Here is a 20,210-nt window from a genome sequence, read left to right as displayed (position 1 = left end):
CATGTACGGATATTTGACGAAATACGATAAGATTCAGGATTCATTCATGTGGTCGACAACAGTGTTTTATCTGTGTCCAAAACAAGGCCTAATCTTAGTAATTCCACGTGCAAGGCTGCACAATGTTTTTCGTGTCTCTGAGATAAATATCATCTTTTTCTACATATCCTTGTGCTGTAAACTGCACCTCAACTGAGCAAGACCTGGTCCATACCAGGGATTTCTCAACTACTAATTTTTACTGGTTGACAAGTTTTTCCTAATAGTTGTTGACTCGTCGACAAAGTCGTTATGCATCGGTGCAGTGCTGGTGCTAACATTACTGCATAGCATTGTCCACGAGTAGATGACTGCTGCCTACGGCACTGACTAGTGATTTTAACAAAACGCTTTGAAGTTGACAAAACACCTAGTCCATGTAAGAAAAAGACCCAACCCCAAAATAGTTGCTGAAATACTGTAGTCCCCCTACAATCACCCCCAATTCCATGAGGTGCAAACATGCAAAAAAGGGGTAGTTCTCCCTAATGTGAATGTGCTTCTATGCTATTACTGCAGTATTATACTGTAATATACCACAGGTCCACAGCTGTGATGTTCCAAAGTATATACTGGAGAGCACATTTAATTGAGCTGATCGTCTGCCCTTTCTCTGATTCAGTGCGGAGGACTCTCAAGAGTGGCCTGAGCCTTGATGTGGTGCAGGCTCTGGGACTCAACAAAGCCAACGAGAAGGTCTGAAGAGAGAAAGACTTTTTCCCCCTAAATAAGCAGCTGAAGAAAGAGCAAGAGCCGTATCCTAAACTGACTGAAGGCCGAAGGTTTCATCATAACACAAAGGTCTGAACCGACTGGCTTTTCAGAGGAGCCCAGTGAAGGAACCCAAGTGTGTTGGGTGTCACCAGTCTCGAAGGATGCTCCGAGTTTAAGGCTGAACCATATCAGCCTTATAGGATAGTGTCAGGCCTTACAAATACAGTTGTACACAACAGCAGGGAGTCAGACTACCCTGTTTTATCCAGTGAAATAAAAGTATTATTTTTTAACATATCAAATGTGTAGATGTTTTGATGTAGCATATTATACAGCCATGGTGTAAGTTTTAATTGGGTATATTGTACAGATTTGAGTAACTTGTTAATGTAAATGACGAGCCTGTTGATATTGTATTTTTGAAATTACCACAGATTATAGGGAATCATAATTATCAATATTTTTTTCTAAGTTACGGTCACAGTGTTTGAAAGGAATATTTTTTGAAGACGATGTATTGGTGAATAGGAAAGGGATTGTGAAGAGTACTGTGGATTGTGTTTTGCATATTCTTGGGGAAAGGTCATACCAGACTATCAAACTGAAAGCATCTCAAGGAGATTGTGTCAGGAAGTGTATTCTAGGTCATGTTTTTCCACTTGGGGTGGGGGACAATGTTGATTTTCATTTATTGCACCACTTGTAATGTAGCCATAGAGCTACAATGTGTTTGGTTACTGTGGACACAAACCTCATATACCATCAGTCAGAGTTTGTCAGTGCTATAGGCCCCATGATCAAATCGATTAGGGTGAACACAGGGAAGATAAGACCTTAAAGGCTGGCATGAATTATTTGAACTTTTTTAACACGCGCACACACACACATACAGAGACACATTCTGTTTGTGGATCCACTGTTACTGATTTTAATCATGTTCACAAAGATTTAAGAAGTGTACATGAAGATGCTGAAGTAAAGTTAAACTTAACAATTTAATATATAGGCCTACACCAGCTCCGCTATTATGAAGTGTTTCAACCTTTTTTCCTTAGGAAATGTATGCTGCTTTTTGCACAAGTGGTTGTACTGTATGGTAAGGTTCTTGGTGGTATTGACATGATGTTATTCAAGGACTCATTGATTTAAGGTTTACTTACAAGTTCTTTGACCCTAAATGTTTGAATAATGCATGTTTACATGGAATGTATAAGCAGATATGAATATACGTTTTGGAAATAAAATATTTCATATGATTAGATATAGGCACATATGTTACCCTGAGAATGATTTGTATGGCGTGTGTTATTTGTTATCATCTTAACTCAGTCGTGATCATTTTGTTGTTTGTGCTCCAGAAATGCTTGTGTATTTTTTGACTTTCCCAGATGATTTTTTATCGAAATTAAAGCACCCTAACCGACACACATGGCTCTCATTAATCGAGTGTTGCCGTCTACTTTTGCCCAAGTTATATTTGTAGACTAGGATACTGCACTTATCCACGCGGGGGAGCGCGCACAGACATAATTGTTGGCTTGGGGGTATTTACAACTTGTTTATTCATGTGATATTAGAGTAATTTTGAAAATAATATCAGGACTTATTTTCATACAATTCTAGGTAGATTTCTTTAAAAACAAACAAACAAAAAAAGGTTGGCCAGGTTAACTCGCCAAATAGCTTTCAAAGCGCGAGTCATGTCTGTACCAACAGACGAATAGGTAACATTCGCGGCACACAGAAAAGGAGAACAGGCTACATGAAGAAATCACATCGAAACAGCCGAAAATACATTATTCTTGTCATGTGAGAACGCCCCGTCCGAAGTGTTAATGTAGTGGCTCTTTAATGAAAATCTTTACGGTCCGTTGAGAGTTGAATCACGTGTCACATACGCCAGCGGTACCTTTGCGAGTTACCGGAGACTGGAGGTGTTTATATTGTAAACCGGTGACAGGGCGCCCCGCTGTACCCCTACTACACCTTTGGACGTATAAAAGGGAAAGCAAGATGACAGACCGCTGAACGCACAGGGAAGATGCTGGCCGTGAGTTTTCTCTTGCTGGTAACGGTTGCCGGTGAGGCTGTGGCTGACCTTTACTTGACAGAAGCATCGCTGCCTCCAGAGCTAGCCCACAGTGCGCCGCTGGTGCCTACCCCCACTGCTTACCATCAGTCGGAGGTGTACGGGCAGCCCGGGAGTGAGAGTGCGAGGTCTGTCAGGTCTGCCGAGGAACCAGCAACAACCACTGACAACGGGGAGTCGTCTCATCACGGTGGAGGTTATAAGATAGTACAGTGGGAATGGAGTTATGTTCAGACACCTTACACTATCGCCATATGGCTTCTTGTGGCCAGTTTTGCGAAAATACGTAAGTGAATGAAGTTTTCTACATTTTTCACATGTTTGATCTAGCCTACCTCTGTGAAGTGGGTAGTACTGTATATTGTGACCCGTTCGACAAATGTTCTAAGACCTCTGTGCTCAGAGTAACCAAATTTGTTCAGTAACTTTGTATCCTATGTGAGCCTATGGTGCATTTGAAGACATATTCCCTCACACAATTTCGTGCAAAGTGCATGTAACATTTTGGGTAGGTCTTCCTCCTTCCCACTGATAGTCCCGCATCATCAACCGTAGCCCTGAAGCCATCACACTTAATACTCACATTCCTGCGACTGGGTCGGTAAGCAGGAATAGAAGCACAGTTCGAGTTAGTAATATCACTGTAAAACCACATGCACGACACACTAACGCTGGATAGATTCTACATCTGTTCAGACCTCCCTGATCTATGCATCACTCGCTGTCTAGAAACAGGATGCTTTATTGACAATGCTGTAACAAAGTGAGAGAGATGCAATGCATTTCCCTCTGTACAAAAAATGTTTTGAGAGAGATTTCATGATTGTTGATACAACAGAACTGAAGTTGGTTAATCTTCCATGAAAATATTTGATTTAGTGGACTGGCCTACATGTTCGCTGTATTAAAATGTTACTCTTCAACATCTGTTACAGGTCAAATATTAGACTTAATTGGAAGGCATGTCAAAATACAATAGGCCTAGTTCTTGTAGCAGCAATTCTCACACCTTCCATCAATCTCCCTAGTTATACACATTGGCGTTTTGACATGACTGGTCTGCTCAGTAAGACATTCTGCAGTTTGGAGGCTACACTTGTGTGGGTGGTTGCTAGGCATCTCTGCAGCCCACTTAATTTTCATACAAGCTGCAAAATGCTGTTGGTGGTGAGTAGACCAACTGATGAATGTGGGGCAAGCAACACTGCTTGAAAGCTATAGGCGCATATTTATATTGTCTGACATTAGTCCAAAATAATCATCAATAATTCAGTTCTTTCTTATCAAATGTGAAACTTAGCTGCCCGCACATTAAAAAAAAATCAGGTTATTACCCTTTGTGGTTATGATTATGGCTATGGTAGCATGATATAAATATTTAAGTGTATGCTGAACAGATACTGTATGTCTTCAGACCCCCTTTGAAAGACCCAAAACTATCACAGAAACTGAGAGCACTGGGCAACTCATTCCACCAACAAGGAACCATTGAGGAAAAGAGTCTTGATTTTGACCTAGCGTTTATGGCTGGTCGACACAACATACGCTCATCAGAAGACCACAGTTGGCGATTGGGGATGTAAAGCTGGATCATAGAATTGAAATAGCAGGGAGGAGATTCAGTACGTGCCCTATAGGCCAAGGTGAGATATTTACATTTTATTCTGGCCACTACGGGCTATAGGGAGGCAGGCCAGCGAACAATGAATTACAATAGTCCAGTTTGGAGACAGCCATGGTCTGTACAAGAAGTTGTGAGGAATCTTGTGCCAGATAAAGTCTGATCTTCCTAATGTTGTAAAGGACAAACTGACATGATTTTGCAATTAAGGCTACATGCTCAGAGAAGTTAAGTTGGCCATTAATTATGATGCCCAAGTTACGTGCCAATCTAGTTGGGGTCAGTGAAGATGAGTCAAACTGGAGGTTAATCTGTTGGGATTAGCTGTTTTAACTGGAAACACCAAAAGATCAGTTTTTGAGAGATTAAGTTGAAGGTGCCAATCTTTCATCCAGACTGCAGGCATGCAGAAATCCGATGAGGAACGGTAGAGTCCTCAGGTGGGAAAAACCAGTAAAGTTGAGTATTGTCCACATAGCAGTGATAGTCAAATCCATGGCAACGAATGGTCTCACCCAAGGAAGTGGTGTAAATAGAGAAAAGTAGGGGCCCTAATACTGAACCCTGAGGCACACCTGTGGTGAGGTCATGAGACTTTGATACCTGTCCCTGCAGTGTTTCTATATATTTTTATATATTTTATATATATATATATATATATATATATATATATATATATATATTTATTTATTTCTTTTTCCAGCAGCGGTGTTGTTAGTCCATCTGTCCGTTGGTCCGTACGTCGTTCCTCCAGAAATAACATTTTAAAAAATGACTCCTTCTGGTAGCCTAGAAATCTAGACGCAACCTAGCAGCAGCAAATTACATTTGCTTCCAGGGCTAGTCTAGCAACTCTCCGTTGGCTTGTGAGCTCGAAAAATTAAACTTCTATCAGGCCAATCAAATCGTGTATAGAGTCGTTAGGGGGGCTTAACATAATGATTGATGGCAGAGTTGCAACGGTTTGGCTTGAATTCCCTGCTACTTGAAAACAAAGAAGATGGATGTTGCTGTTGGCCAACAGTGACACGAGGTAAGGTTTTTTTAAGTTGGCAAAAGTTTGAACTAGCCAACTAGCTCCGCTGGTGGGAAAACACATGGGACTCATAACGCTGTCCTATTGCGTGCAGAGGGAATTTGAAAGACAACCGATTATCCCGCCCATCGGACTGAGCACTGCGAATAGTGAGTGCCCAGACCCTACATTTTAATGTGGGTCTGGCTCATCAGGCTATCCTTCTGGCGGATTTTGTCAAAATAAATTGACAGATTGAGAGTTACAAATATGACATAACCATTGACAGATTCAAGGCAAGGCAAGATGTCCTTTACAATGCATGATTATTGCAGTTCTTCAATTGGTCACATCATAGACAGGATTATTCATGTTTTTCTTTTGTGTTAATTTTCACCTTTTTCATTTACATAATTAGTAATTATTACTTACATTATTATTAGAAATTGAAATGGAACAAAAACGAAATGGCACATATCAGAACATTATTATCTACTTTAAGGCTGTGAGGCTTGCTTGAGTCTCACGGTTTTAGGCTAATTTAGTGTTATTGTGCATTATGCATGTGGATGAAATTCATAATGTTTTCCATGTCATTTGTTAAAATAAATACTCAAAAGCCTAACTAAAATCTATCTTGGATTATAGGAGATAAGTGTCTTGTAATGATAATTTCTATGATTTTGGTGAGCACTACAAGAATGACACGGAACTATCTCCAGATGTAAATGGTAGCCTATTACTCTAATTCCATTAAACCCAACAGTAGGCTAGACCTTAATTTCACAGCCTTGTATGTTAGCAAAACATGGCACATGTTGTGGCATCTACTAGCTGGCTCTCTCCCAACCTCTCTTCAATGTAATTGTCTGGTATCTTTGTCACTTTCTTTCACACACACACACACACGCACACACACTCTCTCTCTCTCTCTCTCTCTCTCTCTCTTTCTCTCTCTCTGAAACACACATTACTTTTCTCTTTAACACAATCTTAGCTGACGCACACAACCCTGAGGGGCCTTCCAGCTCTCCTGTGTCTGCAGGGTTCCAGCAGCAGGTGTCCATCTCGGCTGCAGCAGCTGAGTGCTAACGATAAGCAAGAACGTGTGCAGCTCTCAGGAAGAGCCTCACTTTATTAGCGGTCAGAACCATGGCTGCCATGCTCCTACCCATTAAGGACTAATTGAGAGAGAGAGTATCTCACTTTGCATTAAGACACCCGGGAAATATAGCCCCTTCCACCCCTGCTGTTCTCTTAATAAGAGCCTGTGGCGCCCTAACAGGCCTTTATGTGGGATCACAGGTGGAAGCACTCAGAAATGGTCTGCTGTTATGACCGCTTGGTCCCTGTATACGAGCCGAAGTGACTGAGGGGGCGGACGTGTGCTTTGTGGTTTCATTGCCGTTGCCTGTTTGACTAATATCCATTTGAAAGGCCATATGGGTTTTGTAGGAGTGGTGGCAGTGTGTGTTGTTTGTTGACAGATCCTCTGAAGGAGAACTCATTTCCTTAGTTTTGGGTTTTTTTGTAGGCCGCATGGTTGTCAGCTGTGACTGTGGAAGTCTGTCCTGTGTGTTTTTTTTAAAAATGAATGAATTATTTTGTTCTCTCTCACACTCTGTCTATAAGTGTGTGTGTATAGTATATAGTATATATACTCTTTTGATCCCGTGAGAGAAATTTGGTCTCTGCATTTATCCCAATCCGTGAATTAGTGAAACACACACAGCACACAGTGTACACACAGTCAGGGTGAAGCACACACTAATCTCGGCACAGTGAGCTGCCTGCATCAACAGCGGCGCTCGGGGAGCAGTGAGGGGTTAGGTGCCTTGCTCAAGGGCACTTCAGCCGTGCCTGCTGGTCGGGGTTCGAACCGGCAACTAGTGCTGGGCGGTATGACCAAAAATGTATATCACGGTTTCACGGTAAATGGTATTTTTTTCTCATGCATAATCAGATGTTCACAGCATTTTCTACAGGTTGAGAGAGGGATTGCTGCAGTAGATTGACTAAGGATGGTCTGTTTTCCTGTCATGATGTAGAATAACTCCACACTAATGGTAATGCAGGTTTGCATGGCCCCAGAAAATGATGCTGTTTAGAAAGACCCACTCATGATTCTAATGAAGTGAGGAATCATAATGCAAAGACAATTGCAGTCAAAATATAGATTTTTTTACTGTGCAAATATTCATCTTGTACAAAACCAATACAAAAAGTAGTGCAACTTGCAATAATTATACTTTTTTGAAAATTATACAATTGAAAATAAAACATCTCTGCTAATATGCTTACTCTGTCAAATATGCCTATCAGAAACATGCCTTATTGTTATTGTGTGGTTTACATAACATTATAGTGGTAGGCTAACGTTAACTTCATGTGGATGTATTGTAAGCCAGCCATGAGCTTCGGTTCGGTTCGCTAGGCAAAACATTAACAAACAAGTTCGTTTTGGTGCACTGATGACAGTCAGGATCATTTCTAACTAGCCAGCTAGTATTGTTCAGTTAATGTCTATAACATGCTTTACTTGCTACCTGGATAATTTCAGCGAATATTCTTAAGGTGAGATGAATGGTAAGATCATTAAACTTCACTGTGTTCGGTGGGTTGCTAACTAACGACATCGCCTACTAGCCAGCTAGTTACTGCTGTTGAACAATCATTGACAATTGTTGTATTTTCGTGACGGTAAATCCCTTTCAATGCAGTATCCCTTAACATTTTTCTTTAACAAAACAAACAATTATTATTCAACAATTAGTATTATGTGCAACACCCTTAAATAAACCCCTTACCTAACAAGAAATGAAGCCTTAAGGGTCATACTTCAGTGGAAAAACGTAAGGTGTTTTGTGTCCTCACTACGCCTCGCTCGCAGTCGCACCATGCGTGCGTGTGAAAAAAGTCCCGTCTGAAACACTGTTGCGCGGTATGGCGGTATATTAAAAATTCATATCATAACGAAAATATACACCGGTATACGGTGTGAACCGGTATACCGCCCAGCACTACCGGCAACCCTCCGGTTACAGGGCCGAAGTGCTAACCAGTAGGCCACGGCTGGCCCCAATGTGTATATGTGTGTCTACCTGTCTGTGTGTTGTGTGTGAGCAGACTGTGTCTGTGATTTTTCATGGGTCATTTTTATGTCTTTGGGCATATGGATTTATTTGTGTGTACTGTAGCATGTGTGTTCATTCATGTTTTATTAATGTGTGTCCAAACTCTGTGTGTGTGTGTGTGTGTGTTTATACAGTATATGGTTGTTTATGTGTGTGTTTGTGTGATTGTTTACAGTATGTGCATTTCTAAGTGTGTGTGTGTGTGTGTGTGTTGTAGATGTGTCTGTAGTGTGTGTGTGTGTGTGTGTTGTTTGTTCATAGCATTCTGTACTCTCTCTATGATGACTCATGGCAGGCTGATTGATATGTTCCTGGCAGACCAGTGCTCATGGCCATATGGCTAGAATGGAAACCAAATACATGAATAATCTGCACCATTAAAGAGTGTGATCACCCACCCTCTTCTGCCTATTACATCAACCCCCCACCCTCTCCTTTCTTCATACCCTGAGTCACACCTGTGTTACTGTATTTTTTTTTATTATGGGTGAGGGTTTCCACATTTTGTCTGTTTTACCCAGACACACGTATTTTCGCTGCATGTCACAACCCATAGAGGCATAGTTGATATACCGTATCTGTCATTATTCTTATGTATTTCAAGTATAAGTATGTGTTATCATTTCGAATGCTCTAACAGACATTTGAACTCAAATTAACTGTAAAATAATGTCCAGTGAAAGGAGTCTGTCTTTGTGCTCATGGCCCTCCACTCGACATTGACCTTCTGATGTTGTAATTTAATGAGTAAGTGCAACTTAATGTTTTGCATATGGCCTAATGATGTCAAAGTAGGTAGGGAATTTCACACAGTGGCCAATCAACAACCAAGTCTGTTTACCGTCAATAACAAAATTACTTACAAAGCAAAACCTTTGCAGGCAAAAAACGTCAGCAACAGCCATTCGAGAGCATCACACTGGGGTCATTAAACAGGCACCTTCCTTCATCTGTATTTCATTGAATTAGGCCTGTGACACCTCCAGCAGGCTCAACAGTGGTATCTGGCATCCCAGATTAAGATTACCAGGGTCTTTTTGGCACCTCATTGGGAAGGGTGCCATGCTAACACTCGGTACATGAGCTGTGAGTTTGGCGGGTTGTGTGTTTTTTCTCTCCCTCTGATGTCAAGTGCAAAGTGTTTGCTGCTACTGAATGTGTTGTGTGGCATTTTATATTTAAGTGGATCACATAAAGACTGCAAAAGCACATTCCCAAGTGACACACACAGTGATTATCATCTTTCGCATGTAATCTGCAATCAAGAGAAGTAATAGTTTGTGAGCAGCTTGGAATCACTGCCACTATTAATTCCACTAAAAGGAAAAAATATTTGTAAATGTTCATTGTGATTTATGATTATGTTTAAAAGCCTCAGACTCATATCATGTTTTACATGATTAGATAGCTCCATTTACAAGACAGAGGAAGCGATTATTGTAATGGCTGTTTATATGACCATTAGAGGCTTTTACCTCTCAAACATTTCTATCCTTGCCTCTGAACTGCAGTGTACACATTATCAGCTCCCATGCAGGTATCGTGTCCAGTGATGTTTCCTTTCCATTCTGTGTGCTGACAATAAATTATTTGTTGTCCAGCAATCAAAACAAGTCGTGTCAGCAAGTCAGGAAGCAAGATAAACAAGCAAAACAAGTTCAAATGCAGTGCAACGTCTTTTTCTTAGACTGCACATGATTCATCCCCTCTCACACTGCAGTAAGATTGTAGGGGCCCTGATTTGAAAAGTGCAAATGCATGGACCAAGCATATTTTTCTCATTCCTAGGCAAATATGCACATTTAAACGTGACTATATATGAGAATGGAAAAGGAAAAAATATGAAAAGTCAATAAAGAAGAAGACTCCAAGGCCTTTCTTCCAAATTAAGGCTCTGAGAGTTCAGTGAGGCATGCAAGCCTCCACGTTCTAACCGTGAAAGTCAAACATCCAAACATTGTTGTTTGACAAGTGTCTAGATAGATAGATAGATACTTTATTAATCCCCAAGGGGAAATTCAAGAATATCATTCAAGATATCATTACTGTCCATAATTTCACCTTTAGATTTATAAAATAAAGATCTCTGAGTGCATGACGAGTAAGGTGTCAAATAGGCCTTCGTTGCCAAAATAAATTCTTCATGTGAAAGTGCAAATGTATCCGTGTGAGACTCCCTGGCTCTCCCTGACAGAGAGGTGTGATCTGGTGTTCCAGTGTTCCACTTCTCCCAGCGCTTCACCACCGTGGTGCCGGAGAGCTGCATGCTCATCCTCATCGGCCTGGTGCTGGGGGGCATCGTCCTCCTTACCAGCAAAGAGGCGCACAACCAGCTTGACCCAGGCCTCTTCTTCCTCTTCCTGCTGCCCACCATCGTGGGCGACGCGGGCTACTTCATGCCAGCCCGGCTCTTCTTCGACAACCTGGGTGCCATCCTGCTGTACGCAGTGGTGGGCACGCTGTGGAACGCCTTCTGCACGGGATTCTGCCTCTACGGGATGAAGTTGGCCGGAGTTATTGGTGAGGTTCTGTCTGTGGCAGCACATGTGAAGGACCTATACCTGCTGATGTGTTTCTTTGGGAGAATGTTTAGAATATAGATATTAATTGACAAGAAAGTCAATACTGTCAGCTATTTAGTACATTAAAGCACTCAGTCAGCCTTCAAATGTGTGAAATATAAAACATTGTTCTTTATTCTTTCTAGTTCTTTGGTATTGTCTTTATCTCTTTATTCATGTTTTCCCTACTTAAGAATGAAATGGACATCCACTATGCAGATGTCTTTACTCAGAAGTTTGTGTGAGTGTGAGTACATTGTGTTCATTTGTGTACTTCTCTTTGTGTGTAGACCAAAAGGTGGAGGGAGGCCTGATGGAGTTCCTGCTCTTCGGGGCGCTGATCTCGGCCGTGGATCCTGTGGCCGTGCTGGCGGTGTTTGAGGAGGTGCACATAAACGAGACCCTCTTCATCATCGTGTTCGGGGAATCGCTGCTCAATGACGCGGTCACTGTGGTGAGTCATCTGCCCCCCCTGCAAGCCCTGCTGACCACCTCCATCAGTGGCAGTGCAGAGCAGACGTGTTTTAGGAGCACTTCAGGGAGAGACGCCAAAAGGTCATGTGACTCGAAGGAAGGCAGAACACGAAAGATGAGAGAGAGAGAGAGAGAGAGAGAGAACCAAAGAATCAGAAAGAACAAAGAACAAGCCTACCTGATTCACCTGCTGCCTAAGGCTGACTGACAGTGCTTTAATGTACTTAGCAGCTGACAGTTTTGATTTTCCTGTTTACTCTTAATCATCATGAATATTTACCAGTGCACCGTTTTCATTTTGGGTTATGTTGGACGTGTTTACTCTGGGGGTGTATAGTGCTGGTGTGTGCAATAATTCATTGATATTGCTCTAGCATGTCTGTTGCCATAATGAAGATCGAGCCCATCTGCCCCTCTTTGAGGTTTGCTCAGTGCACTGCTGATCTCATAGGCTCTCCCTGTAGATTTAGCCACGACTAAGGCCCAAATTAATACCACAATTAAAAAAAGCATGAAGTAGTGTTACCAGGGTAGTAAAAAAAAAACATTCTAATTGAGAAGGCTACAGCTTTTAGAGCTTCCACTTCGCTAATGCTGTTGTCAGCACACTCACTTGTCAATGTGTTAATTCTTCTAGACAGTCAAAGAAAAAGAGAGAGAGCTTTACAGGGTTTAACGGGCGTAGGATCTCCTCATCAATAATTTGGTAATGATGTAGAAGAGTGACAGAAGGACATTTTGTTTGAGTGACCCCTTAAAGAGTAAACGGGCTATCTGTGTTTGGTCTTAGGCTTTCTTTGGTGTAATGCAGGCAATTTCCATCTAACTACAGTATTCATTTGAAATGCTTGGATTAGAGTACATTAGGAGTTTGACCCATCTGGCAAGGATTACTTGCAAAAGTAACCCCTGACATTCCTGGGCATTGCTTACTGTGCCTACTTCTGGGGTAAGCCGATCAACGTAGCCTACCCATGTTCCATTCCCAGCACAACTGGCATGGCTCTGCTGCCCAAGGTGGAATCTGATCCAAATATTTCCAGAAACTGCCTTACGTGAAAACAATCCATCAATCCCTGTTCAGGTGTAGAGATGTTCAGTAGGAGCCATTAGACTCTAATATAAACTCTTAAGGTGATGCTACTTGGGGCAACCTTTTAAGCAATGTTTCTGGGCAACCACTAACCAGTTCCATGTGTTCTGGCTGGATGATCTTGACAATTTGTAACAAACTTAAAACAAATGTGTTAGAAACAACTTAAACTATGTCTGGACATAGAGATGTTGTGTACATTTGTTGTAAGAATGTACACAGTATAACAAAAGCACTGTGTTACAAACAACACAAGTTGTGTTGTCCCTATCTAGACATAGAGATGTGTTGAAAACAACACATTCGTTTTAAGAGTGTACTAATGATAAAAGTTCTCTAGAAAAGTAATTGTTAGCCCATATAAGCGGGAACATGCAAATAATAATAATAACCATCAGGAGCTTTGCCCATAAAGTTGCCTTGTGTATCATTAGCTTTATAGTCTGTCTGAGATGCAAAGACTGCTTTTCACAGTCCACCACAAGTTACAGTAAGGGGCAGGCAGTGGAGGTGAAGGAAAGGTCATGAATTCTGAATTCTGCCATCTGTGTTGGATCAGTAGGGCCTGGGGGCCTCAGAGATCACCAGCTCCATTTCTTACTCATTTAAGCTTGAGGTCATTTGAAAGTAACAAAAGCTCCTTTCCTTGAATGCTCGGAAAAGTTTATTTACATCATGGCATGTCAACAAAGAAAGCATACTTAGCCCCCCTTCATAATTTCCCCCTTGTATTTAACTCTTACACAACCGACTTTTGCTTCTAAGATTAGTTAAAAGTTAACACATTCACATTAAATGGATTTCTTCTTTTGAGACTGGTTCCCACCAGGCTTTCTCAGACTCTTGACCACATGCTGGTGTTGGTTTAAGGGAATATCAGTCTGTCTGTGCAAACAAGTCACACTGTCACACATTTGAAGTGTAGTGGATCTGTTTACAAAGGATGGGCATACTGTGGTTTGGTGCCAGTGCCACCTACATTACATTACATTACATTACATTTGGCTGACACATTTTCAGCCAAAGCGACTTACAACATGGTAAACCGTTTAAAGCTTTTAAAACTATTCTCTCAATTCTGTCAACATACCTTTTTTTTCATACCTCATTCTCTCACCTAATTAAAATGAAGTTGTATTCATGAAGACTACATTGTTGCATGTCTGATGAACTGGAAATAATGAGTCTAATGCTAGGATCATGCTAATGAACTCCATGACTGAGCCCAATGCACCCTGGCTATAAAAGCATCCCCTTCGATTACCCCTTTAACCCCAAACACAGTGACTCACCCTCAGTGGCAGCACAGTCAGATAGACCTAAAGATGCTATGAAAGGGAGAAAGTGCAATAAAAAGGAGAAAGAAAAGGGGAACTTGCTTTTTTTGTATGAATACTTAGTGGTGCCTTTTCAGTGAATCTGCTCAACCTACTATTGAGTGACATGATAAAGAGAGTTAAACATAGCATGGACCTCCAGCTGTTGTTGTTGTTGTTGAGTATGTAAGTGCAGGGTCTCACTTTGATCATGCATAATAAGAACTTACCAGAGCAGCCATATGGTAAATGGGAAGCAGCGATCGAGCAAGCTTTCAAATTATGTCTGTGGCCACTTTGGTCCCCCCTGCATCAACGGGCTTCCACTTAGGGCACACCTGCTTCAAGGCTCTTAAGTAGAACACTGCTTCGGTGCACTAAAAGAGCATCTTTAGGTTTATCTGACTGTGCTGCCACTGAGGGTGAGTCACTGTGTTTGGGGCTAAAGAGGTACTCGAAGGGGATGCTTTTATAGCCAGGGCTCAGTCGTGGAGTTCATTAGCATGCTCCTAGCATTTGGGCCTGGTGTGCAGTGCAGTGGGAGAAACAGGAAATGCAATTAGGATGTGCATGGTCATGGAGTGATATTTGAGGGCTTGTTAGGGCATGTTTATTTCCCAGAATGCAATTATGAGTCAAGCACTCTAAAGAGCACAGTGGAGTCAAAGAGGTTTTCATTGGCTGTACCAGAGTACCAGACCAACACCACCATCATTAATCTTCTTTACAGGTGCTGTACAAAGTGTATATGTCATTTGTGGAGGTGGGCCCTGGCAATGTTCTGACCGCAGACTATTTTAAAGGAGTGGGTGAGTATTTCATACCTCTGCTCAGAAACCTGAAATCATGCACAATACCTGGACATTCAGCGTTCTAATAATACACACCATTCCTCACATCCCCACATCATGTCCTGGGAAATTATATACTTACCTCAGTACCTTTACAAGCCTGCGTCAGTAGGCTATATAAACAGATAAATGGAGGCACGGTCCCATTTGGGTCAATTTGTATGAATTTTGACTCATGCAGCACCGTAAGGGGGACACTTTATAATACTGTTTCCAGCTGTGCCCTTTTCATGATGCATGTATTTTTCATCGCACTCTCCTGTCGCGCGCTCTCTCTTTTTTTGTCTGTGTCTCTGTCCCGTCCAGCCTCCTTCCTCATCGTTAGCATCGGCGGCACGCTGGTCGGCCTCATCTTCGCCGTCATCCTCGCCTTCACCACGCGCTTCACCAAGAAAGTGCGCATCATCGAGCCGCTGTTCGTCTTCCTGCTGGTCTACCTGGCCTACCTGACCGCTGAGCTCTTCTCGCTCTCCGCCATCCTGTCGTGAGTAGTATGTTTCGCAGTTCAATAGCGACAACAGCGACAGCCTGTCTGTAATTTTGCTAACTAAAACTAGAGGCAACTCAGGCATAAGCATCAGCAGCAGCAGATGCACCCCCACACACCCTAACACAAACACACACACACACACACACACACACACACACACACATGCACTCACATACACACATGCACCTCCACACACCCTAACACAAACACACACACACACACACACACACACTCACTCACACACTCATAGCATAGACACATGGCACAAACACACATTACAACCTGGATTGCAGCCAAATACACGGCCTCACACAGCCAAGTAAGCTTTCACTGTCACAATTTACTGGGTAAAGAAAGTCTGCCATTTCAGAGTATTCTTAACATTACTTGAGTAGCATACTACACCTTCTCATTTCGGTTTGAGTTAATGCTATTTAATGAGCGCTGTTTAAAGTTTACCTCATGAAGAAAGAGGCCTTGTGCTGTTGGGGAACTGTGTCTTGTGATTGTGCACAGAGCTGGAAAACTTTGCACAGAGCTGTAGGCTGCAGGAATGACTCATGGCGCAGTGAAAGGGAAAAGGGAAAGCCAAGGTGAGAAGCCACGGAGGAGATTTGGCCAGAGAATAGAGAGACATACTGAAGGGTTTCTTCATCTATTGTGTGTGTGTGTGTGTGTTAGTGTGTGTGTATTTGTGCCATGTGTCTATGCTATGAGTGTGTGAGTGAGTACGTGTATGTGTGTGTGTGTGTGTGTGTGTGTGTGTGTGTGTGTGTGTGGTGTGTGTGTTTGTGTTAGGGTGTGTGGAGGTGCATGTGTGTGTGTGTGTGTGTGTGTGTGTGTGTGTGTGTGTGTGTGTGTGTGTGTGTGTGTTAGTGTGTGTGTGTTTGTGCCATGTGTCTATGCTATGAGTGTGTGAGTGAGTATGTGTGTATACAGTGTGTGTGTGTGTGTGTGTGTGTTTGTGTTAGGGTGTGTGGAGGTGCATGTGTGTATGTGAGTGCATGTGTGAGTGTGTGGGTGCGAGTGTGGGTGTGTGTGTGAGTGTGTGGGTGTGTGTGTGAGTGTGGCTTTGTGTGTGTGAGTGTGGCTTTGTGGGTGTGTATTAGATGTGTGCGTGCACATGCTCATCAGTGTGCTGACAAATCCCACCCTTGCTCAATAAAATCCATATTGATGGATCAATATGGCAGCAGCGGCCATCTTAACACAGTTTGATGAGTTACTTCCTCTTCAGCATGCAGGAGGCTAAGGGCAAGAGGAGGCTCTGATCAATGATATTGCCTACATGTTGCATAATTTAGCTAAATCTGCTTTGAATATCAATCCTGAAACTAAGGCAATTGTCTCTGTATTGCTGTAATGATGCGTTTGCAGTAATGATGTGCTTGCAGTGAGTTTATATGCTGTATATGTATATTGCTTTTTCAGTGGAAAATCAACACAATACCTTTTTGAAATGTGGTGGTAATATATGCCCAAGGCTATGTATTTGAAAGAAGAATTAATTGCACATTTCAATTGCACAATTTAATTTATTATGCCACTAAACAATATGAAGATGACTAGGCTAAAAGCCTTTTGGTTTAATATCCCCTACAGGCCAGTGCGGTTTCAGTGGAACCATTTTGGTTTGGTTCTTCGGTATGTCAGATAACCTAATGCGATTACTCATGCTTGATTTAGACTATTTATTTATCCTGACCAAAACAGCGAGAGGGTTTTTAGTGCGTCAGGACATGTGTAAAGGTCAGCTTGTATGCAAAGTCTGTTAACAATGGACTTAATCCTGTGAAGATGAATGCAGAAGAAAAAAGGCATATTTAACCGGCAAGCACATGTCACAAGCGCCCTCCACTGGTCACAAGATAATATGTTAATTATAGTTTCCTAGAAAATAATCCTACTCTTTTTGTGTAGAAATAATTTGTATTCAGGTAATGTGTGTTTCACTGATATTGGCTACAATACTCTATAGTGCAAAAGGAAACGAAGCGGGTGTGTCTGATAGCTGTATTGTCAGCCTTTGTAAATACTGGATTATACCATGCGATAAGCCGACATCATTATCACCTGTGGAGCTGAATGTGGACATGGAATGAAAATCAACCCTGTGAACAAAGGTCACTGATTGGACCAGTGTGAAAAAGCTATGAGGTGGTATGAAAAGAGTACAATGTGGACATAAGGCACCAGATGCAGGATTAGTTCAGTGTGTTTGCTGAAATAAACTATATGAATGCCTTAAGGAATTTAAATTGTAATCAGTCAGAGGGCGTACAGTAATTATAACATTACTTTTTGTAGTGCCCAGCTCTCTCTATAATTAAAATGAATCTATCTATCTATCTATCTATCTATCTATCTATCTATCTATCTATCTATCTATCTAAACCCCAGATTACTCTTATTGAATTGATTTATTTCTCACTCACTTTGATAGACTGACATTCTGTGGCATTGGATGCAACAAGTACGTGGAGGCAAATATATCTCAAAAGTCCAGGACTACAGTCAAGTACACCATGAAGACTCTGGCCAGCATTGCAGAGACCATCATCTTCATCTTCTTGGGGATTTCTGCGGTGGACAAGTCCAAGTGGGCGTGGGACACCGGCCTGGTCTCCTGCACCCTCATCTTCATCTTTGTGTTCAGAGCCATTGGTAACCACACAGTGTCTTTGTCTTACAGATGCATAAGGAGATAATGAACAATGGCATGTGATTATAAGTGTATCCCTCAAGAAGCATACACTTGTTCTTTTTCAAAATGAATATGTGCGTATGGTAATGGCACACTTTTGTCTAAAGCCTGTGTCAGAACATCTTCATTTCTGTCTTTCTCACGGAAAGGGGTTGTGGGGCAAACATGGTTCCTGAACTGGTTTAGACTGGTTCCTCTGGACAAGATTGACCAGGTTGTGATGTCGTACGGTGGCCTGAGAGGTGCAGTTGCCTTCGCCTTGGTGGTGCTTCTGGATGGAAATCAAGTGAAGGCCAAAGACTACTTTGTAGCAACAACTATAGTTGTGGTTTTCTTCACAGTAATGTTTCAGGTGAGAATATTTTCAAGGCTTTCTGCCAGCCATGCTTGGAAATCACATGCATTTGCTCTTTCCTTTTCAGCAAAGGAAATGTGACATTTACACAGTTACACAATATAATACAACACCTAGCATATTTGCAATCACCAACCCCACATTTCCATTGATGTGGAAAGTGGAAGATGTGGCTGGTTAGCATTCCAATGTCGCCGCCACCGTAAATGCCTGAGACTGGGCATCTTCATCTGTCTGCCCTGGATTTTCTATTCCCCTTGGGCAAATGCTCTCTCTCTCTCTCTCTCTTTCTCTCTCTCTCTCTCTCTCTCTCTCTCTCTCTCTGTCTATCTGTCTGCGTCCTTCTCTCCACCCCCCCCTCCATCTTTATGCCACTGTGCCTGTGAAGACGGATACGTTATCTCTCTGGGTTGGCATTTACCTCTGCCCAGTGTTACATTTCCACGACTGGCCTCGTGGCCCTGACATGGCAGACTGCAATTATGATGAATGACGAGACTTATGGAGATAATGTGATGATAATGTGCATCTGTTTGCGTGCATGCATACTCTAGATTGTTTATTAGTGTGTGTGTTTGTTTATGTGTGCGTGGTGTGTGTGTGTGTGTTTATATGAGTGTTTGTGTGTGTGCGTGTAAGTGAGTGACAGAGAGAGAGGGAGAGAGAGAGTGAGTGAGTATTTGTCTATGCCTGTGTCTGTGAATGGAATGGATTGATTGTGTGTGTGTGTGTGTGTGTGGCCGGTTGGGTGTATGTGTGCCTATTTTTGATAGCCTCTGTCCCTCCACATCTACACTATCATTAGCTTCCTGCTGGTGCCCGACTGAATGGTATTTGAGGACACTTTTTTCAATGCCAGAGACAGAGACTCCAAAATTAGTTTTTTTTATGCAAAGATTGCATTTATACCTTCCATGACATTTACACCTCATTGAAAACAGAATACAATATGATGAGCAATAGTGTTATGTTACCACAATAGAAGCACTGTCTGTCATCAGGCAGCCGTTGTTAGTACTGTTTGTGAGAAGCCATTCAAAGTGGATAAGACACCTCAGTATATCATAGTTTTCCAACCTAGAACCATGTTTTTATTAACTTATTACTGTAGTTTTCCTATGCCATTTTACACTTCAGAGTGATGATAATGAGTGTGATGTTTGGTTTTCCCTTGTGCGCCTGCTAGGGGTTGACCATCAAGCCTCTGGTGAGGTGGCTGAAGGTACCACGGGGCACGAAGAGGAAGCCCACCATCAACGAGGAGATCCACGAGCGAGTGAGTGCACGTGTGACATCATACAATCTAAAATCCCCAAACAAAGCGATACAAATACCTTTATTTATCTAAATCGGTTTTGGCATAGCTTGCCCTGAGGGAGTGCTGTTTCTTGCCAAGAAGCTTTGAGAATGAGTTATGGAGCAGGCAAAACCTTTAGTATAGTTCTCTATTTTCTATTTAGATAAATAAAGGTTTTTGTATTCCTTTTTGGGGGGTTTTATATAATGTAATCATATAAATTACCCATTGACTGATACATCAGAACAAGCTATAAGTAGTTATGTAGCTGCCAAGCTTTTAATTAAATTCTGTATTTGGATTTGATAAATGTTTTTGCATTGCTTTGTTTTGGGAACTAATGATAGAAATTAAATAAATGTTGTTTTTAGATATAAGGACAATACATACTGGGATTGCTGACAACAAACATAATTGTGAGAGTAGATAGTTAGCTGGATCCCTTGGGCTGGGAACG

General features: G+C 41.9%; 2 protein-coding genes across 2 annotated transcripts in view; both read left to right on the top strand.

The window, feature by feature from the left end:
- The window catches only part of fhod1 (formin homology 2 domain containing 1), a 44,838-nt gene extending 42,660 nt beyond the window's left edge, over nt 1-2,178 (top strand). The window contains exon 26 of the mRNA XM_048262545.1: nt 662-2,178. Coding sequence (XP_048118502.1) covers nt 662-741 — 80 coding nt within the window. The 3' untranslated portion in view covers nt 742-2,178. The remainder of the gene's footprint in view (nt 1-661) is intronic.
- Nucleotides 2,179-2,699: 521 nt separating this feature from the next.
- Nucleotides 2,700-20,210, top strand: part of slc9a5 (solute carrier family 9 member A5) — a 35,048-nt gene continuing 17,537 nt past the window's right edge. Inside the window, exons 1-8 of the mRNA XM_048263543.1 lie at nt 2,700-3,128; nt 10,830-11,132; nt 11,464-11,627; nt 14,787-14,865; nt 15,214-15,391; nt 17,841-18,061; nt 18,251-18,453; nt 19,643-19,732. Coding sequence (XP_048119500.1) covers nt 2,795-3,128; nt 10,830-11,132; nt 11,464-11,627; nt 14,787-14,865; nt 15,214-15,391; nt 17,841-18,061; nt 18,251-18,453; nt 19,643-19,732 — 1,572 coding nt within the window. The 5' untranslated portion in view covers nt 2,700-2,794. The remainder of the gene's footprint in view (nt 3,129-10,829; nt 11,133-11,463; nt 11,628-14,786; nt 14,866-15,213; nt 15,392-17,840; nt 18,062-18,250; nt 18,454-19,642; nt 19,733-20,210) is intronic.

Source organism: Alosa alosa, chromosome 14 (assembly GCF_017589495.1).
Source record: "Alosa alosa isolate M-15738 ecotype Scorff River chromosome 14, AALO_Geno_1.1, whole genome shotgun sequence".
Taxonomy (NCBI): Eukaryota; Metazoa; Chordata; class Actinopteri; order Clupeiformes; family Clupeidae; genus Alosa; species Alosa alosa.
This window is presented reverse-complemented; position numbering and strand designations above follow the sequence as displayed.